The 21,528-nt window shown below is 35.9% G+C and overlaps 5 protein-coding genes and 1 pseudogene across 8 annotated transcripts; 1 reads left to right on the top strand and 5 right to left on the bottom strand.

Moving 5' to 3' along the window:
* Nucleotides 1-386: 386 nt before the first annotated feature.
* LOC9328025 lies at nucleotides 387-4,559 on the bottom strand (annotated as a pseudogene).
* A 61-nt stretch (nucleotides 4,560-4,620) lies between these two features.
* LOC9328024 (vicilin-like seed storage protein At2g18540) lies at nucleotides 4,621-7,950 on the bottom strand. The gene is given in 9 exon segments (XM_021012626.1): nucleotides 4,621-4,877; nucleotides 4,984-5,111; nucleotides 5,217-5,306; nucleotides 5,384-5,484; nucleotides 5,738-6,323; nucleotides 6,479-6,771; nucleotides 6,774-6,819; nucleotides 7,350-7,538; nucleotides 7,804-7,950. Coding segments are annotated over 8 exon segments (1,506 nt in total). The 5' UTR covers nucleotides 7,491-7,538; nucleotides 7,804-7,950; the 3' UTR covers nucleotides 4,621-4,756.
* A 1,917-nt stretch (nucleotides 7,951-9,867) lies between these two features.
* Nucleotides 9,868-10,826, bottom strand: LOC9328023. Its single transcript, XM_002891915.2, has 2 exons — nucleotides 10,466-10,826; nucleotides 9,868-10,166 (listed from the first exon to the last, which is right to left on the bottom strand). Exons 1-2 carry the CDS (start codon nucleotides 10,706-10,708, stop codon nucleotides 9,978-9,980), a joined length of 432 nt encoding a protein of 143 aa, XP_002891961.1. The 5' UTR covers nucleotides 10,709-10,826; the 3' UTR covers nucleotides 9,868-9,977.
* A 1,351-nt stretch (nucleotides 10,827-12,177) lies between these two features.
* On the bottom strand, nucleotides 12,178-14,893 carry LOC9330709 (proteasome subunit beta type-4). The gene is made up of 7 exons (XM_021012642.1): nucleotides 14,788-14,893; nucleotides 14,621-14,685; nucleotides 14,468-14,544; nucleotides 13,182-13,311; nucleotides 12,940-13,099; nucleotides 12,673-12,858; nucleotides 12,178-12,546 (listed from the first exon to the last, which is right to left on the bottom strand). Exons 1-7 carry the CDS (start codon nucleotides 14,794-14,796, stop codon nucleotides 12,433-12,435), a joined length of 741 nt encoding a protein of 246 aa, XP_020868301.1. The 5' UTR covers nucleotides 14,797-14,893; the 3' UTR covers nucleotides 12,178-12,432.
* A 1,100-nt stretch (nucleotides 14,894-15,993) lies between these two features.
* Nucleotides 15,994-19,500, top strand: LOC9328022 (RNA polymerase II-associated protein 3). 4 transcript variants are annotated; one of them, XR_002329344.1, is made up of 13 exons: nucleotides 15,997-16,148; nucleotides 16,386-16,475; nucleotides 16,557-16,685; nucleotides 16,770-16,894; nucleotides 17,020-17,141; nucleotides 17,246-17,328; nucleotides 17,418-17,627; nucleotides 17,781-17,918; nucleotides 17,993-18,175; nucleotides 18,256-18,350; nucleotides 18,436-18,533; nucleotides 18,656-18,820; nucleotides 19,367-19,500. XR_002329344.1 is itself a non-coding variant. In XM_021012630.1 (12 exons), the coding sequence occupies exons 1-12, from the start codon at nucleotides 16,107-16,109 to the stop codon at nucleotides 18,757-18,759; spliced, it is 1,398 nt and encodes a 465-aa protein (XP_020868289.1). In that variant the 5' UTR covers nucleotides 15,994-16,106; the 3' UTR covers nucleotides 18,760-19,028. The 4 variants fall into 4 exon arrangements, 3 of the variants coding, with proteins under 3 accessions (XP_020868289.1, XP_020868288.1, XP_020868287.1); XM_021012630.1 differs by lacking the exon at nucleotides 19,367-19,500 and having other exon boundaries at nucleotides 15,994-16,148; nucleotides 16,407-16,475; nucleotides 18,656-19,028; XM_021012629.1 differs by lacking the exon at nucleotides 19,367-19,500 and having other exon boundaries at nucleotides 15,995-16,148; nucleotides 18,002-18,175; nucleotides 18,656-19,028.
* On the bottom strand, nucleotides 19,274-20,756 carry LOC9328021 (probable nicotianamine synthase 4). The gene has a single exon (XM_002891913.2). It carries the CDS (start codon nucleotides 20,524-20,526, stop codon nucleotides 19,546-19,548), a length of 981 nt encoding a protein of 326 aa, XP_002891959.1. The 5' UTR covers nucleotides 20,527-20,756; the 3' UTR covers nucleotides 19,274-19,545.
* Nucleotides 20,757-21,528: the final 772 nt, after the last annotated feature.

The raw sequence follows: 21,528 nt of genomic DNA, 5'->3' as shown, positions 1-21,528 counted from the left end.
AATCATATGTAACCCTGTGATCATCTTTATCGCCAGATTCCTCATTCAGTAATGGCCAAATCTTGAAATCTACAGCTGAATTGAAGCATTATCTTTCTGTTCACTTCAGAAGGATCGGTAAATGGCAAGTCAGCATGAAATATAAATAGATGTGATGCAGCGCATCTTCACTACTTGTTGGGCCTCGTTAACGTATCTCGTGCCCATCAAGATATTCAGTTGTAACAAGATCATTTCCTTAGTTTTCGAGACATTATCACTTCGTTTACGTTTTGTTATCATAGGATATTCTTAGTATCTTTTAGGATTAGGATTAGTTTTATTTGCTTTTATCTCACGACTCTATATAAAGAGATCGTCTTCTCTGTAATCAAATCATCTTTGGCTTTAAGAATTCATTTGAAAACCTAAAGAGTTTGCTTTGTGCGAACCCTGAGAGGAGGACTCTCGCCTTTTGTTTCTCGATCTCAATTCATCATTGAGCTCGTTTATCTCTGTTTCGTTGCAACCTTCACCATACTCTGTTTTGACTTCACTAAAACAGAGCCTCCTTCCACCTAACCTTTGTTCTAAGCTTCCACTTCTAATCTCTATTTAACTTGCTTCCGCTCCCTCTATCAAGATGTTTCGTTCGAAGTCTGCAGACACAGGATACTCCATCGGATAGATCGAACGTCATGTCAGTAGAGTTTACTGAGTTGCTGATGAATATGCAACGATACAATAGCCTTAAATATAACAAATGTTTGTTAGGTGAAATCACGAGGCAAACCTTAAATCTGTTATAACCAGAATGAGGAATTGTAACGGAATCTCCTCTGGCTCGGTGGTCAAACTCTACAGGTACTTCTCTTCCAGGTAAGAAAGCCCACCCGTCAACAACGATTGTTGAATAATCGCTTGTCGTGCTTGTTGACCCAATTTAAAGCATTTGGTGAAATTGAGCTCTGCATGTGGAGTGTTTAAGGGGCTACTCACTCTCTCTAGTGATTTGCAACCGTGTGCTCTTAGACCTTTTACAAACAAGGGAGCTTTGGCAATGACACAAGTCTTTTGCATTTTGTAAGAATAAGGTATCGTAGATTATGAAGACCTTTAATGCACTCTGTAATCCTCTCTATACCACTATTACTTAGGTCTACACTTGTTACACTCGTGGGGAGATGTGTTGAGAAGGTCTTGAAATATCCACTGCCTCTTATATCAACATCTTCTTCATCAGATGCTTCGCCGGATTCAGATTTAGATCTATCATTGTCAATTTGTCATCTTCTTCATTGCCAAATGATTTGCCGAATTCATGTGTATCTTTGTGGTCATCTTTATCCCCATTGTCGCTCCCGTCAGTCAAGATCTGCTTACCATGCACATTCAATTATGTCGAAATTTTTATCTCTGGCGCTGAATTGAATCACTATCATTTTGCTCACTTCAGAAGGATCATCGATATTGGCAAGCTAGAGTCAAACAAAACTTCATGTTAGTGGACTTTACTGAGTTGCCGATGCCTATGCAGCGATACATCAGCTTTGAGAATATATTAGATTTAGCTTGGATAAGTGATACCACGACGCAAACCTTAAATCTGTTGAAAGCAGAATGATGAACTGTTAAGGAATTTCCTCTGGCCCGGTGATCGAACTCTGCAGGTACTGCTCTTCCAGGTAAGATAGCCAACCCGTAAACAAACAATTGTTGAATAATCGCTCGTCGTGCTTCTCTATCCAATTTGAAGCAGTTGGTGAAATTGAGCTAGCTTTGGCAATGACGTGAGTCTATCGCAGCATGATAGAGTAAGGAATGCCAGATTATGAAGACCTTTGAGGCAATCGTTTGCCATAAAACGTCTCCCGTGTAACTCTAGGTTTGTTACACTCGTCGGGAGAAGTGTTAAGAAGGTCTTGGGATGTCCATTGCCTTGTATATTAACATGATTAAGACGAGAGCAACGCCTAAGTGATGCAGGCAACTCCTCTACCACTTTCTCTGTTACATAGAGTGTCCAGATGTTGATAGGTAAATCTGGAAAACGTCTTAGTCGTGAGCATCCAAGCAGGTTGATACTATTAAGAGATGTCAAGTTGATGAGACTTGGAATGACTTCTAGATTGCTGCAGTTTACCATCTGTAACTCAGCTATTTTATGAAGATTCGAAATTGAGGATGGAAGCTCAACCAAAGCACTGCAAGCACTCAGATTCAATCTCTCCAAATTTATAGCATTTGAAAGATCTGGGAGTTCCTTCAAATGAGACGACAGCGTGAAATCCATCTCCTTGAGATTTGCAAGCGTCTGAATGTAAAAATCAGAATATAGTGAGAAAGTATTTCTTCATATTAGACTATTGCTAATATCATTTGTCTTGTTTCCCATCAATACACATAAATAACTAACCTGAGTTCCTTCCCATAGCTTCTCGAGCTCGCTATCTTTCATGTTAAGTTTGACGAGATTTTCTGCGAAAAATCTACGAGGAAGACTCTTTCTCGGGTATGCATCCCAATAAAGTAACCTTAGGCGAGGTGGGAACTCCATCTCCTCGGGTACGTATAATTGTCTTTTTCCAGTACGCCCCGCATTGTAAACTTTCAGGAAAAAAAGATTGTGCATTCTTTGAAAAGCTCTTGCGCTTATCATTAATTCACTGTTCTCTTCTAAGTCAATTGATACATACACCTAGAATTGATCCATTACCCTGACAAATATTCCAAAACAGAACTTGTTAGTTGCCAGATGATATGCTTAAACAACAACGAATAATCATGGAAATGCAAAACCCATCAAATAGAAAACTTACTGTTGCATTTTATAGAATATCGCATATTTCCTGGGCATCTACTAGAATCTGGCGTTTCCAAGGCGCTTGTCTGGAAATGACTTGTCTGGCCATTACTTGTAGCAAACGGTGCATTACCACTTTACTTTCATGGTCTATTTGTATGAGACATCTATTAGCTAGGACTTTCAACCCATGTCTAACGTTCAAGTTGCTTTTTGCAAGCATGGATGCCACATGATCAACATGTTCATGATTGAAGAAGATTGCAACGTGGAGAAATAGAGCTTGGTCTTTCTCATGTAAACTCTTATAGTCCACTTTCAATACACTCTCAAGTTTTCCATCAAGACTGTTTCTCCACATTGGTATTTCATCTATCCAGTCAGCCTCGCTCTTTACCCGCAAGGCCGCAATGATGACCCCAAAATATGCAGAGCCAATGGAAGATTACCACAAATCGTTGCAACTTCATCCGCAAGAGCTATAAATCCATGAGGTGGAAAAGTTTGTCTAAAAGCAGATAGACAAAAGATCATTAGAGCTTCTCTTTCTGATGGAAACCCCACTTGATATGTAGCGCTAACACCATGCTGCTGCAAAATTTCTTTGTTTTCAGTGGTCACTATGACCCTACTTCCAGCACCAAACCACCTCATATTAGCCAACGCATCAAGTTGATCTAGACTCTCCACATCATCAAGAATGATAAGAACCTTCTGGTCGTGTAGCCTTTCTTGTATCACACCTAAATGGTCTATCCTCATACCATTTTGGTTCAAAATCTTTGAAAGAAGTTGCTCTTGTAAGCGCAGCTTCAAACCATACTCACCAAAACCAATCTTATAGTTTTCCCTAAGGTTGTCGAAAAAACAAGTATGATGAAACCTATTAGAGAGTCGACTTTGTAAAGCTCTGGCAATGGTACTCTTACCAATGCCTGCAGGACCAGAGATTCCAACAATCTTAGCTCCATCATAATCTAAGGGGGTGTTATTGGTTTATTAATTTGTAAATCCATATAGAATTTGAAAATTTCTATTAATTATGAAATCAAGATATATGGATTTTGAAATAACATGTGTTTACCCATGGATTTGAATCCTTCTATTTTTCTCTTTCAATTCCATTCAATTCCATTTAAAACATAATTTGGATTCTCAAATCCAAAAACAAATGACTAAACGAATAACATATGATTTTAACTAGTATTTATAAATCATAGAACCAATAACACATGAATTTAATTAGGATTTTAAAATCAATGATTGAATAACAAATGATTTTTGTTTGGATTTCTAATTCCATATAAATCCATGAACCAATAACCCCTCCTAAATCTAACAAAGACTCCATTTCCTTCAAATGAGCGTCTAGTCCAACCATGCCATCAAAATCCCTAGACGGTGTAGCATTCAGTTTATCTGAAATATCTCTTGCAATCTTATCGATCATGGCTGAGAAATGCCTTACGGACATCTGGTCCATGGAAGCTCGTGAAGACATTGTATCTCCAGGTGTGAAGTGAAGAAGAAGAAGAAGCCATGAGAAAGGATCTGGAGTGGTTCAAAATGACAGATTCACAGAGATGTGTTTGGATAAGCCTTTTATGGAGAAGAAAAAGGCAAAGCAGTGTTCACTTAGTGAGACAGATTACTACAAACAAACAAGTGGGCACTGGTGCAAAGTGACCTTTTGGCATTGACTACAACAACCGTGGACCAGGAAGTCGGCAGGCGGCAGCTGAGGATAATGACTTCACTGTAGCTAACTGTTTACTTGGTTAGGTCCGGTTAACTGGATTCAAGAAACGAAAGTTAGAAATAAAACTGTTACAGTATGATATAGTCATCTATGTTTATAGACATTCAACTCTTGTTTAACAACAAACAGTATGATATAGTGCTTTATTATTAGTATTTACATGAACGATATAAATATTATTTTATACAATAGTATGATCACAATATATCCATCACTTATCCTTTGATTGCTTTGTAGCATCGGAGGCTGCACAATGGAAGATTTGACTCTGAATCTCTGTATTTGTATGGGTTTGTACATTCTGGACCCGCACATCTTTCTCGCGGTGGAGGATAACTGTTTCATTAGCAAGGCGAACCATGTCAATTCTTGTTAAACCTGATTCACTTTAACTGCATTGCTTGATCCAAATGGGGCAATGAGTCTTTGCATCAAATCATACCTGTGTGGTGTAGAGTTGAATATACTTGGCAATCCAAGTTCTTCTGGGAAAGTTACGATGGTTCCTGAAGGACCCATCACCCACTTCACTGTGTCTGATCTACGGGCGATCGAGTCTGCAGCCTTCTCCTGAATAAAAGAGATTGTAAGAAAGGATCTTATGCATACAGCCATGAAACCAATTGAGAAGGAACAATATGAATGATCTTTCGAGAGTACCATTGCAGTTTATACCTTGGCCTTGTCTTCTTGGCGTTTCTTTATCTTATCTTCCTTTTTCTTTCTGCTAGAGTCTTGGCCCAGAATCTTCCTGATTGCCTCAGCCTACCGATGTGAAAAAGATTATGTAAGCATGCTCGTCATATATTTCATTCCACTGAAAAAGAAAAACAGGACCAAACCTCTGATTCTCTTGCTGCCTTTTCGACTTGCAATTTACGTCTCTGGGCAGCCTCAGCTTTCTTTAGTTGCTGATCAACCTCTAATCCATTTTCTTTTCGCTCTGTAAACAAACAAAACAAGCAACCAACTTTAAGTCCGAGAACAATTTGATAAGAACCTCGACTGGAACATAAATTGAGCAACTATGTAGGTCACTAAACTAATGTCACAACCACAGAAGCTAGGCCCTGTTACTCAATCTAATGCGAGCGCAACATTGCAAGTACCCGACTAAATATTCGAGATTTGGCTTTTAGTGATAGCCTCTATATCTAATAACAAAAAAGAGCAGATTAGATATTCATCAAGCTTACTTCTAGGTGGAGCTGGAGGTAGGCCACGAGGAAACTCGATGAGGTTTCCACTATGTCCAGAACGTCGACGAGTAGTCACAGTCATTTCTGTCTTAATTTCACTTTGACCTTCTTCAGCTCCTCTTCTTCTAGTTTTCACGCTCTTATTTTCTAGCTCAATATCTGAAACAGCCTCTTCTTCTTCCTCATCATCATCGTCCTTGACATAATCAGTATCAAATGCTTTTCCCATCTTATCCTTCTTGGCTGACTTTTCTGATGTTCCTACACCACGTGGGAATTCTACAATTTGTTTCATCACCTTGGAAAGTTTTTTATGTTTTCTGCTCCTTTCTTCATCGTCATCAACATCTTCCACAGCCACAACTTTAGCCATTTTCATCCTTTTGAGAAACTGAATTTCTTCGTCATCATCATCAAGACTATCCAGTTCCTCATCCAGAACACGTCGTTTAGAAATCCGATTGCTCTTACGAATCGGATTTGTATTCGTTTTGCTAACTCGCGTGTCATTGCATGAATCTGCTTTGCTTGCGGTGTCCCATGGTGTCCCTCTTTCTTTAGTGGATCTCTCGTTTGAAATCTCCTGTAAGTAAGTGGTCACAGTAGACAACAAGAAGTTAGAACTGTAGTACTACGTAGTCGAAATTCATCAGAAAGACTGAAAATCTCAGGCAATCATCAGCACATACTCCATTGAGAAATTGAGAAACATTTCGCATTTAAGAAAGGATTTACTACCTGGTTAGTCCGCCCAATCCCCAAGACATCATCTGATGCATGGGACGACTTTGTCGAACACAACCCAATATCAGAAGCACCATCGGATGCAGATACTACATTTATAGTTTTTGACGAACCACCGAGTTTGAGTTTAACCTTCTTGATGGTATGCTCATCAAAACCAGCTCGACGCTCTGTTGTGTCAATGGAGTCTTTTCTTTTACAAGGGACAAGAAACCCTTCAGTAGATGCAGTACTGTGGCCTCCACCTTGCCTCACTTGGTTACTTCCTTGGAATGAACCATTCGTTGACCTTCATCCGATTCTACTGCTTCCCTCTCTTCTATCTTATTCTCATTCTGCAAACACAAAGCCAATTTCTACACATATATCAGTTAAAACAAATCACGCACATAATAGTAGTAGACACATAAAGATCCACGAAACGAAGGGATCAGAAAGTTGACAATGATACAACGTGTTACTGATATGGATATATACACAAAGGCAGAAACTTTTATGGCAGTAGAGTAAAAGTGACATTCTCCATAAGTACTAAAGAAGTATGAAGACGATCAATACTTAGCCGGAAAACTATTCTCCAAACACAAAGCCAATTTTGACATCAGTTAAACACAATTTACGCATCCAATGTATGAAAGGACCACAAAGTTCACAATGATCTAAAGTGTTATTGATTTTGATATATAGAATAAAGGCAGAAACTTTCACAGCCGCAAAGTAAAAGTGACTATACTATATAGAATACTAAAGAAGTATGAAGGCGATACCTACCGAGAAAACTATGCTAACAGAAGCAAAAGAGATAAAATTGTACAACAAGAATGAAGTTTTCACTGCAAAGATTGATATGTTTTTGGTTTCTTACATTGTCAGTGATTGGTGTGGATGGTAATGACGAAGAATCCTGTAACTGTCGTTCATTCCAAGGCCGACGCAATGTGGTGCTTCTCTTCTTCTTTGTTGTACTGTTAGTATTACTGAATCCAATACCTCCAAGAATTTCCATAAATGGTCTTGCTTGACTCAAAAATCAAAGCTTTACATACTTTAGTCCCTAAGATATATCACTACTCAGCATCAGATGATGAAATCAGACTATCCACAACAACAAAATAAGACAAGGGCTTAGCTAAATTTGTTATCAATTCAAGTTCATACACTAAGCAACAAGCATGTAGAGGATTGGTTACAAGAATCTGAAATCAAGGATCTGGATTTCGAAATTGTTACCTAGTTTATTCAATTCGATCAAAACAATTGAACAAGAAAGACAAAAGCTAAGAACTTGAATTAAGAAGTTGATTAAACCTATTATAAACCTGATTTAGATTCAAAGGATCGAACTTTGAGAAACGTGTTGTGATTGGAGTTGATGAAGAAGCTGTGGAACTTCACCGTCAAGTCTTCACTCTTGTGCGATCCTCTGAAGTCTGAAGCCAAAGAAACAAAACGGCGTAGGTTAAGACTAATCTACGCCTACTTGGTTAACGTTAGCGTTTACCGACCGCTAAACAGGTATACGTATATATCGATCTACTGGGCCTAATGTTTCGCTTATTTTGTCATAAATCGACCCATTACAACAATGCAGTCTCCTCGCATCTCAAGTCTCTCTAAAGTCCCAAAAGGATAATTTTACTGTTACTAAAATAGGGAAAATTCCAAAAAAAAACTTCAATTATTTTTTATTTGGACGTTTAATACCCAATTGTTTTCGGTTGGAAAAAAAATACACATACTAATAAAATTGTGCGATTTAATATCCAAAAAATTAAATGTTGTTATTTTCATACTCACGATCTCACAACAAAAATAAAATTCCAATTTTACCCTTACTATCTCAATTAATTATTAACTTTTATATTACGTGACAATAGTTTTTATTTAAATAAAAATTAATTTTGTTAATATTTCATTTCTTTGTTATCCCAAAAAAAAATTCAAAAAAAAATTCAAAATAATTTGCAGTTTATTTTACAAATATTTAATTTTTAAAAATTAAAAATAAAATTAATTAGCAAAAAATTTAGAAAAAGTAAAAAAAAAAATTAGCCATTTTTATGAATTGATAAATCTTGAGAGAGACGATGAGATTCGGATTGAGATTTTGTCGAAAATAGTTTCATTCATGAATGATTTATATTCGAATAGAGAGTTTCTCACGACGGATAAAAAGTTCATATTGATGCTCGTTGATATCATATGCATCACGACGAATCAAATCAAATTAGTTTTATTGGCGATGAAGATTTTGGATAGGATTAAAAGGAGATTGTGAACGGTTATCGAATTTGATGGTTGCAAAAAAGGACGGCGGAGATTGTTTACCGGTAATTCTAGTAGATATTAATCGAAAAAATTAGAATCGAAGAGGAAACGTCTCTTTGACATTGCAAAGACGGAATAAGATTGTACAAATGACTATTTTAAATATTTTTGATTTTCTGCTAATTTTTATGTTTAATTTTAAAATAAAATAATTATATAAATTTAAAATTTATTTTTAGGCAACATAAAATAAAACATTAAAAAAATTAATTTTTATTTAAATAAAAAAATAATACCACGTTATTTAAAAGTTAATAATTAATTGAGATGGTAATGGTAAAATTGGAATATTTTTTTTGTTGTGAGTTCGTGAGTATGAAAATAACAACATTTAATTGTTTGGGTATTAAATCGAACAATTTTATTAGTTTGTGTATTTTTTTTTCAACCGAAAACAATTGGGTATTAAACGTCCAAATAAAAAATATATGAGGTTTTTTTTGGGAATTTTCCCTAAAAAAATATATTATACAAGTTGAAAAACTTAAGAGGTAGTGGTAACATAACAACTATACAAGCAATATATATTTTGGCTTTTTGTATATGTTATTTAAACATTATGGATTGAAATTTGAAAGTATGTTTATTGTTGCATTGTAATGTGTTATTTGCAAATGAAAATTTTAAAAAAATTTAAACGTAATGAGTTCATAGGAAGTAATTTTACAAAGTCGAATTGCCAATTTGTTACACTTGTGTCATCTAAGATTAACGACGACTCTGAATTACGCACAAAATCGAGATTTGGACAATGTAGTTTGAATTCTTAAGGTGTTTGTGTAGAAATTAGCACGAAACGTTAGCACAAGTGGAAAAAAAAAAAAAACACTTTACAAATTGTTGGGGTCGAAAAATATCTTTTTCCAGTTACGACACGTGAAAAAATATAAAAACAATGTTAGTTCTCTAAAACATTTTGTCAATTTTTTCCTTTAATTTTTAAAAGAATCTGATTTTTTTTTTCTTGTTTCAAGATATTGATTATTTATATATTAAAAAAAGCCTTATATTGATTATCAAAATCCAATGGATATAATATCACAATATGGCTTTCTTCAATTATTAAATCTGTTATTGTTCATGAAAATTTTGGAGAAAGAAACAAACAGTAAATTGATAAAATATGATTCATTATAATGATAATGATGATCACCATTATAGTATATTACTGATTCTTCTTATCATTTGAGAACGCCGATTGAGGTGAGGAAACCTTTGGATCCATATTCATCAATTCTTTCAGAAATATTATAGATTCACACAAGATGTTTGGATCTTCAATTTTCTCCACTTTTTTGGTTTCAATAGGGATATCGTATTCTTCAATGTACTCTATCAGCTTCTTCTTCAACTCCTAATTAAATTCACATAAAATTAATTAGTGAATTGTAATCTATGTAATATATTCATAAACTATAATAAAATAAAATACCCTACAAGACCATAAACCCAACATTTACATACTAGTTGGAATGGATTCCTAAACCATTTAGAACCTCTTCCTAATCTTTTTATGAACCTTGTTTCTACACCTAGTTTTGGTTGTATTTTCAGAGGTTTAAATGTTTGTGTTGTAATTCTAGAAAACAAAACAAAAAATACAGTATGATAGTTTTATTTTATTTGCCAAGAATACAAAATAACCAATATCACCTTCTTACGCTCTTTTTCTTTTTTCGATGTTACCATCACATGATCAAGTCCGGCTTCTATCTCGCAAATCCTAGTTTTCTCCTCCATCGTTATTATGCGATCTTCTTTTTCATCCATTGATTTAATTGTTAGATCGGAATCGGCTTTGGGCACTTCCATGTTTAGATCGAAAGCGGCTTCATGCGGTACCATATTTAAATCAAAATCGGCTTCAGGCTGCATCACCCTCTTTCCACGTTCCATTTCTCGATTGTTATTATTTTGTATTGTAAGAAGAGCTCAACTGAATTTCGTATTATAAAAACAGATTTTTGGTAAATTTTAAAGCTTTTGAATGAATTAAAAATTTACCCTAAAAAAAGTTGTAGGTATTAATGTCATTACGCGTATCGTTTATCACAGTAAATTCTTTGATTTTAACCCCATTTTGGCATGTGTATAAATGCACGTGAATATGGATATAAGAAATTAAATAAAAAAATTTTGTAATTTTTTTATCAAAGATGATAACATTTTAATAATAGCAGAAATTAATTTTAGAAAAATTATACATTTTTTAAATAAACACATGGCTATCAGAATTTTAATCTAAATAATTATTGGAATTTTAATATAACTATCAAATTTCACCTAATTATTGCTTTTCTTTTTTAAACACATAAAACATGGGAAATTTTTAGAAATACTAGTTTTCACAAGTTCAATTGATTCAAAAACTATACACCGTATGAGTCTTAATAAATCTTGTAACTATTGAAAAGTAATTTGACTAGAGGAGAATAACCTGATGGATTGGCCTTTTACTTTGCAATGGAATTTGGATTCAGTTATTAAATGAATAGTGCATATCACGAAATGGAGTTGTTAATATTTTACTTGTTAAGAATTTACAGAAATAATCTTGATTAATAAAAATAATGAGAGAGAAGGTTTCAATAGATGATTTATTAAATTATCAAATTGTGTGCAAAAATTTTAAACATCACTTAAAATGAGGAAAGCGAGAAACAAGACCAAGAAACGATGGAGAACGATCAACAATGAACAAAGGTTTATGGATTACTTGCCATTACTTGATTTTTGAAGACTTAAGAACCCACAATTTTTTACCCAAAAAAAAAAGAAACTAAAAATATGACTTCACAAGATTTGTAAAATGGGATATAGAAACCATCGAAATTGTCAGGTTGTTGAAATCGAAATGAAATCGACGAAGATACAATTAAAAAGAATCAAAAACAAATTAGATCTCGCCCAGATTTGAGAATTGACTCGAGTGGATGAAACTTTAAAAGCCGCCCAACGAATACAACAAACACTTAACTGATTGTGGATGGTGGTGGGACGAATCGAGATAAAAAGCCATGAAAATCTCCGGCAAAAACAAGAGTAAGAAAACGAGGTAAAATCACAAATAATAGCAAACCCGACTTCAAGCCAAAATCCAACAAGCATAACAAACTGATCTTGACAACAAGACATGGGGAATTTAATTTCAGAGATACGGCTGGAAGGACCGTAGCCAAAACATCTCCATATCCGAACCCAATGAAGAAAGCCAACAAATCAAATTGGCCGGATGAGGAACAAAACCACCGAATATCTAAAACAACAAAGACTAACCATAGCAGAATCAACGACAGAGCTATGAAAGCCTACGGCTGTCGATAAGAAGAAAACAAAAAAACAATAATTGAAATTGGAATAGGAAGAATAGAGAAACCTCCAAAGAAGGGAAAACATGTGCTGTGCCATCTAACAACATCAAACGAAGAGTTCTAAGATTCAACTACCCAAAGATATCCAGAACTTTTTATAAATCCTCATTGATCTAAACTCTGGAATGTCATGAAGAAACCACCATGTTTAATAGTAAACCAACTACAGTACGAAGTTTTTAACAATATCACATAAAATAAAAAAGCTTCCTTGAAAGATCTCCAGACATTATGTGGTTGCTTGGCTTCTTACCAGGAGCCTTCAGCACCAGCAGTTGGGTTGTGGAATGACGAGAATTCCCAGAATGTCTTCAATGAGTAAGGCTGTGAGACAGTCACACCTTCTTCCGTGATCTTCGCTATCTGCACAGTTTTCATGTTTTCCGTTATTACAATCCATAAGAAGAAGATCATCCAAACTAAATGAAGATTATGTTCTTGTTCATGAGATAAGATAACGGTAAACAAAACTTGTTATTAGAGACAAACCTGAAGCTTGTTAATAGCAGATCTGTCGCGGTAAAGAAGCACACGCATACATTTCTCAAGGAGCTTGACCCCGTCTTCAAAACTCAGGTCTGCATGCCACTCATCACGAAGAATTGGCCTAGCGAGGTGGTTTCCAAATCCAGTGGCGACATGATCGTCCTCAAAACTAACACCAATCATTGACACCTAGAGAGAAGCAAATGGATCCAAATCATTAGTTAAGTTCATAAGAAAATTATATATGCGAATGGAAAGTTTGAGACGTACCATTCCAAGGTAACTCTTCCCGTTTTTGACGCCTCCAAGGACAAGAGTGTTCCACAGAGGGTTAAACTTGTTGCGACGATTGTACATCACACGGGTCAGATAGTTGTGAATCTCTTTTGGTCCCAAAGAATTACCATCATCCCACATGTTATCATTCAGGCTGTGTAAAACCAAGGGCTTGTGAGGCTTGAGAATTGACAAGAAGATTAAAATAAAAACATTTAACTAAAGCTGATTCTTACGTGAGCTCATCAAGATAACGGAGAATCTCCTGAAAGTCACTGATTTCTCCGCTGGCACCAAGAAGAGAATGCTTACCAATAGCCTTCACTCTTTCAATGTTCTTGTATCTTAAGGTGGATCCATATGAACCTGATATTCGCAAAAATTTGAAAGTGAGATGATGCCACAATATCATAATTTCTCTGGTGCAGAATTCCCAGGAAACCAGGATCACAACATTTCCAAGCGATTTATAAGATCAATAAAATACATAGATATAGCATCAAAACATTAACCATACGGACAAATCATAGTTTTTAGATACTGTTGAGTTGGTGTTAAATATGAGAATACAAAATTTTCAATGTATATAGCTAAGCAGTCGTTGTTAGTTATAATGTTTATCCTCAGTTATGAACCTAATTAACAATAGATGGCACAGACGAAATCGAAACAGAAAACACAAGGAACTGGAAGCAGTCAACTTTATTCTCTGGTTCATTCAAACTTGTGCACTCAAATCAATAAAAGATGCCTCAAATCTTAGTCCACCCTAAATTTTAAAATAACAGAGAGAAGAAGAAAGATCAACCAAAGAACTCTAACATTATATAAATAATATAATGGTAGGAACAAACACACAAGGAATGTGAAACTAATGTCACAAGAAAGCAGAATAGACAGCAAGAAAGCAGATACATGTTTATCTCCACAAATACATATTCTTATCAATCAAGCGGCTAATAGCCAGAACAAAATCTTTTCTTCATATGGTGTTCGAACATAATTCCAAGTTGCAAATATCCAAGTTGACCAAAAGTTGCATCTCAGTTTCATCATTTTTTCTGAATCTCGCAAACAGATTTAAAAATACAGTAACATTTGAAGAACTGTCCAAAAGATACTAACCACACCAGGAATGCGGCTCAATAGACACTAATGAAACATAAATTACCTATTTGTTAACTGTTCATGAATGTATACAGAAGACCATATGTGGAACTATCTACTACGTAAACAAAATTAATGTCAATAAAAACTTCTAAACATCATTCATGATTCGTGCTTAATCACCGAAAATAAACAAAATAAAAAACACAGGAGGCAAACCAAACGCTGCAAGCAATGAAGCTAAACATCATGGCTCCGATTCGTCGGGTTTTTATGTATACATTACAAGAACTTGTGAAACTCATGAATAAATTCAATCAATTTACCAAATAAGCAAGCAAGGAACTCTAAGTGCTGCTGATACAGTGAAATGCAAAAATGAAAAAGAGCTGAAGCTAGGAAAAAGAAAACATACCTCCCATATCAGAAGCCATCAAAACCCCATCTTTGTACTTGATTGCAACAATTGAAGTTCCAGTAACATATGGGTACCTAACCAAATTTCACATAAACCCTAAAAATTCAAAATCGAATCCCAAATAAGCATAAGTGAGAGAGAGATCTATACAGAGTTCTTTGAGATTCTTCTTCTGCGATCTTCACAGAATCTCCGTTATCAATCGGAACAGTGAACTGCTCAGACGAAGAACCAAAAAAGGTACAAAATCAAAATCGGGAAACGAAATCAAACCCAGAAGAATCAAAAGCATACATAGTAAGAATGATCTGACTTACAGTCGTCATCTTCTCGAAAAATTCTTTAGGTTCTTCTTCTTCTTCTTCAAGATCTGATGTTTTTGATTTTGTGTAGCTCACTAAAAAAGACTTCTGCGATTTCCTTTTGCTCAAGAAACATAGTAAATCGGGTCTGACCCGGTTTAACCTGGATATTGCCCCGACCCGACTGATCTGACACTAATATTTTATCGGTTTAATCCCAGTTATAGACCTGACCCGACCTGACTCACTCTAACACAAATATCAATTTTATCGGTTTAACCCGGTTATAGACCTGACCCGAACACACCCAAATATCAATTTTACCGTTTTTTCTCGGTTATCGATCTGACCCGACCCCACCCTAACACTGAATATCATCGATTTAACTCGGTTATAGACATGATCCGACCTGACTGATTTCACTAATATCAATCTTATGGGTTTAATCCGGTTGTAGACATGATCCGACCTAACTGATTTCACACTAATATTAATTTTATCGGTTTATCTCGGATATACATACCCGACCCGAACTCACCCAAATATGAATATTTATCGGTTTAACCCGGTTATAAACCTGACCCGAACTCATTCAAATATTAATTTTACCGGGTTACCTCGGTTATAGATCTGACCCGACCCCACCCGAACTCACCAACGACCCAATATTATCAATTTAACTAGGCCTGGGCTTTCGGTTATCCGTTGGGTCCATTCGGTTTTCGGTTCTTTCGGTTTTAAAATTTAGTATCCATTCGGATATTTTGAAATTTCAGTTCGGTTTCGGTTTGGTTCCGGTTCTTTCGGTTTTAAAATTTAGTATCCATTCGGTTATTTTGCTTAGGATATTTCGGTTATTTTTGAGTATTTTCGAATATTTTTTGGATATTTTTCGGTTATTTTTGAGTATTTTTACTATTTTTATAGATTTTTCAAGTATTTTTGATTATTTGGTCAATAAATAACTAATTATTTCGAAAATATAATTGTATTTCGGGTATTTCGGTTACCCGAAATATTTCGGTTCGGTACCGATTCGGTTACGGTTATTTCGGTTATCAAATTTAGTATCCATTCGGTTATTTTCAAATTTTCGGTTCGGTTCGGTTCGTTTTTTCTTCTTTGGTTTCGGTTCGATACATTCGGTTCGGTTTAAAAGCACAGCCCTAAATTTAACCCGGTAAAAGTCATGACCCGACCTGAACCCACCCAAATATCAAAAAGCCCAAGTCCAATAACATTCAAAATCGAACTCTCAGATTCTCTCAGTCTTCTTCTGGACTCGTCTTCGCTCATTCTCGTCGACTGTTTTTCTCGCCGGAGAATCTCTCAGTATGTCTAGGTCACCGAACAAACACGGCCGCGATCAAACTCAGGTAACCATTTTTACTCGATTCATCTTTCTTACATGAATCGCCTCTAGCTAAAATCTCTATTTACTCGAGAATTGAGAAGAACAAACTCGAAAACGACTCGTGCTTCTTATTTCCGCTAAGTTATCTAGATTTCATGGACATTATTAGTAGAACGAACTGTAGTAAAAGTGATTATGTTTATAGATTATGAACGAATTAGATGTTTACTTGCATCGTTTTGGATTCGAATGTTTCCAGGGATTTTTGAATGACTTGCAGGATTGGGAACTTTCATTGAAGGATAAGGACAAGAAAATCAAGCAGCAACGCGATAATTCACCGAATCCGGTTTGTTCTTGTACTCTCATTTGTAAACTTGATGCTTTGTTTTTGTATCCCTTGTTGTTAAAACTTGTTTTGAACTTTCAGAGTAGTGAGAATTTCAGACCAAGTGGTTCAGGGCAGTATGACTTTGTAAAAAACTATCATTCCGTTAGAGATTTGTCGAGTAGTTTGATCGGAGAAAGTCTCTTGGATTCTAATTCAGAGAAGGAGCAGGTACTTCTTCTCTTCAAGCTTTGTTTTTAATTATGTGATATTCTGTTGATGATATTGTCATAATGGATCTTACTCTAAATACAGGGAAATGAATTTTTCAAGCAGAAGAAGTTTAATGAGGCGATTGATTGTTACTCTCGAAGCATTGCTTTATCGCCAAATGCTATTGCTTATGCAAATCGGGCAATGGCTTATCTTAAGATCAAAAGGTTAGTCCAATGTCTTTTTACATATTTTTATTCATTCATGATTGTCACGCTTGAGTGTCCGCCTGGCTTCCATAACCTGATCACCTCTAAACATTTTTTCCTTTGTAAACGTTTCTTTACATTAGGTATCGAGAAGCTGACGTAGACTGCACAGAAGCCTTAAATCTGGATGATCGATATATAAAAGCATACTCACGCCGAGCAACAGCCAGAAAAGAACTCGGCATGATTAAAGAAGCCAAGGAAGGTATCCCACACACCCATATATTCTTTCATTCTGTTATCTTATGATACATGCAGTTTCTTTATTACCTGTTGCTGCATATGTAAGGTGATTAAAATTAATTGCAGATGCTGAGTTTGCTTTAAGATTGGAGCCTGAGAGCCAGGAACTTAAGAAGCAATATGCCGACATCAAATCTTTGCTCGAGAAAGTAATATTTTCATATGCTTCTTTGCTGCATTTGTGCCAGATTCATTTAATATGCTACACAAATAGTTAAACCTTTTGAATTTTGAGCAGGAAATCATTGAGAAAGCCACTGGAGCAATGCAAAGCACAGCACAAGAATTACTCAAAACATCAGGTTTAGATAAAAAAATACAAAAGCCAAATACAGAGACTTTGAAGCCGGTGACCCTAGGGACCAAAACGAACAGGGATATGGGTCAGCCTGTTCCAGGTAGCAAGGAAAGTTCTGGAAAGAAGCTCATTGAAAATATACAACCTGAGGTATATTCCAGAGTTTATTTTGTTTGATATATATCTTAAGTTCAAAAATGCACATTTAAAAGGTCGTGTAGAATTTTTTTTACTAGTAAAGTTTGTCTGATATCATTCTCATGGTACTTGTCATGCAAACTTTTATTTCTGTGGCATCTTCAGGGGAAAAGCATAGAAGGTTCCAAGAAAATTCCAGCTATCATGGAAAATCTAGACAGCAAGAAAGTGACGCCTAGAGTCCAAAGTTATGAAAAGGAGGTTAAGTCTTCTGACAGAAATGGTACTCAGCCTTCTGGACAGGTAAGTATTGGTGGTCTAAGTACTACAAAATCCACTCTGATGCTACAAAACTTGTCCTCATTCTAATTTTACAGGGAAACCAGGTTTCTAAAAAGCTGGAACTAAAGCCGTCAGTACAAGAGCTTGCTGCTCATGCAGCGTCACTTGCGATGTCTGAAGCTTCTAAAAACATTAAAGCCCCAAAATCTGCTTACGAATTTGAGAACTCTTGGCGGAGTTTTTCTGGTGACCTTGCGCTACAAACCCAATTGTTGAAGGTTTGAAATACCACCTGCAAAAACTTATTTATTCAATCCCCAAATAACAGTGCCACTCATCAGCTTTGTAAATTTATTAGGTCATGTCGCCGAGCACTTTACCTCAGATTTTCAAGAACGCCATGACTTCTCCGGTGCTGGTTGACATAATAAAATGTGTAGCTTCATTTTTCACGTAAGTAAAAGGAAAATTTGTATTTTGGGCTCACCAGAAACTCTGTTAAAAAATTGGTGCTTATAGTTATTTTTGCAAGTTGCAGTGAAGACATGGATTTGGCTGTTAAATACATTGAGAACCTAACAAAGGTTCCTAGATTCAACATGCTCGTCATGTGCCTTACCTTAACCGAGAAAAACGGTACTCCCTTTATCTGCTTCATGTCATGTCAACGATCTTTAATATGATCATAGCATATACAAGTTGTGTAAATGACCTTACATCAGAATGTCGTTGTGGTATCTGATTTCTTTTTGGAACAGAGCTTCTGAAGCTATGGGAAGATGTTTTCTGCAATAAAGCAACCCCAATGGAGTATGCAGAGGTCTTAGACAAACTGAGGTCAAGATACTGCCTCAAACAGTAACTTAGGAGATGGCTCTTTTTAGCAGTGTGCATGGTGAAGATTTTGCACACCCAGTAGGCCAGTAAGCATTTCTCAATGATCATGAAACAGTTTTTTGTTTGCAGTCCAAAAAGATACCGGTTCTGGTTTTGTTCATATATTTACCGGAAAAATGTAGAATATAAAAACTGGGATCTATTGCGCGTGCATGCTCTGGTTTTTTGTTTTGGTTTACCTGAAAACTGTCAACTAATATAACTAAGGAAAAGCTATCGTCAGTTTTCATTTCATCTAATGTGTATTGTTGCATATTAGGAGTGTTCTAGTTATAGGTTTAAGAATCAGGATCCAAATTTTGCTTCTGCGATGATTAGAACTTAGAATAGAAACAATGGCTCTTCTATTTTCATAGAAGACATGATAATTTAAGAATCATGTTCTTAAGAATCGGATCTTTCTACTTTAGGATATAATCTCACGAAAGTCTGCTCTTAGAACAGAACATGAAACAGGAATTTCGACCAATCGTATCATTATCGTAATGGGATCTTTATTTGTTTTATTCCGACAAGAATAATCGGTTCTGTCTCATAGAATCTGCCTGACCACCCCTTGCAAATTGCAATAGACATTGGAGAATCCAACCAAAAAGAAGTGGTCATTGTCAATTTCAAATCAGATGCTAGGAAACAGAACAAAGAAGACAAAGACAAGAACAAGACTGTAGCAAAAACAGTCAACATTTTCGTAATTAAAAAAAAAGACATCACAGATAGATCAACAACACTGCAATCAAACAGCAATTTTCTAAGTAAGTTGTTCTTCATTAGCACCTGCAAACTCCTCGATAATGCTCTTCTTCTTGTTCATAATCACGTGGATCTTGGAACAGTTACACGCGAGATCCGAAGCTTGATCTATATGATCATGAACAACACCATTACCAACATCTTCTCCGCCGAGCTTCCTTGAGATTACAATGGAGTTGATAACTTCATCGGTCGGGTGATAAACCGATAAAACTTGGAAACCTTGGAGATCACAAGGCTCGACGATGGGATAGAGAAACGCTCTAGGTCCATGCGCGCTTCTTAACATGAGCAAAGCACCAGGAGACATGTGTTTCTCAAGATGCTCGATTACTTTAACCTTCTCCTTTTTATCCATCCCGACAAGAGCAGCCAAGAACACAACGTCGAAGCCCTTTAAGCTCTCAGTCACATCCATTACATCAACGGTGTGGAAGAACATACGTTGTGAAAGATCAGGATCAGACGAAACCAACCGAGCTGCTACCAAATTCGCTGATGGGTCGATGTCAAAGTTGTGAAAGATTGAGTCTTTGAGATGCGAAGAGGCAAGAACGACAGAAGTAAGAGGGAGAGGACCAGAGCCAATGAAAGCAACAGTCTTTGGAACTGAACCGTTAAGGTTCTGTTTGAGGAGATCGAACTCAAGCTTGCTTAGTTTGAGATAGTTGTTGTAATAAGGAAAAAGATTCAAATGATGAAGTGGGTTGTCTTCAAAAGAGGTTAAGATTGAAGAGAAGTGATGCTCTAAGTAACCTTCAGCTTCTCCACAAATTTTGATGAGGTTTGATCTCATCTCTTGGATGTTTTCAGACATTTTGGTGACGTCGATGTTAGGGTTTGGTGGTATGCATGTGGACACGAGCTGCTTAAAGAGAGTGTCGACATCTTCACAAGGCTTTAGCGTCTCGAGCTTCGAGATCTTTTCGTATAGATGGCAGATCTTGTTTACGAGTTGGTCGTCTTGGCAATAACCCATGTCGACACTATGAGGTTTACGAGAAAAGAAAATGAAAAGTGATCCTTTCTTTTTTCTTTAAGAGTTATGTTACTCAGGTGAAATGAAGTTTTTGGAGAGATGGTTTATTTATTAGCAGATTTGTGGGCTCCATAACATAGAAAATAAATATACTTTCGAATTTCTTTTTAATACCCCCTGCATGATAAATTAATGAAGTGTTAATTTTTAATTTTCGTATCGTAATTCATGTTTTTGTTATTAATTTTGAATTTAATAAGCATGAATGACATATGTGTTGGACATTATTTCAAAATTATTACTTTTATTATTATTTATCATCCGATACAATTTAAAAGCTTAAATTTTACAAATTTAGATTTATAACCGAGTCAAATTTGCCTCAAGTGATCGAGTCCCCTACATATACCTTTATACAAATGTAAATATATAACTGTTTCAACAAACAATAATATTGGTGACTCTTCAAAACCATTTTTGTGAATTCATTAAAAAGCTAGATTTTCTAGGGATGGTTTGACGAAAACGTCCTCGATATCTTGAATTGTTAGCGAGCGTTAAATCATGTCTTGTATTCAAGAATTTACAGTTAAGAAAAAAGTGCTTCCATAAAAAAATCCGAGAAGCCAATGTCGAGTAGTGACTGGCCTTATGGGATGCATGTTGTAGTTCTAGGATACTTTGGTCCTTATTCAAAACAATGTATGGTTCAAAGAAACGGGAAAACATAATTACAATTGTGTGGAAAATCTGGGCTTGGGCCAAAAGAGTTTATCTGGTAGTCCAGTAACAGGTGATCTGGCTACCCTCTAGTATTAGTCGGAAAACATTCCAAACTCGGAACAGACAGTGTAGTGACCCTTCAGGGAGTAGTCCACTCTGAAGCACTTCGGTGCGTTTCTACCGAGGCTGACCGGATCAGCCGATAGGGTTTATAAAAAAAAAAAAAAATTACAATTTCGGGCCAAAAAATATGGTCTCTTTTTGTTTTGGATGTTTGAG

The sequence above is a fragment of the Arabidopsis lyrata genome (assembly GCF_000004255.2).
Source record: "Arabidopsis lyrata subsp. lyrata unplaced genomic scaffold ARALYscaffold_1, whole genome shotgun sequence".
Lineage (NCBI taxonomy): Eukaryota > Viridiplantae > Streptophyta > Magnoliopsida > Brassicales > Brassicaceae > Arabidopsis > Arabidopsis lyrata.
This window is presented reverse-complemented; position numbering and strand designations above follow the sequence as displayed.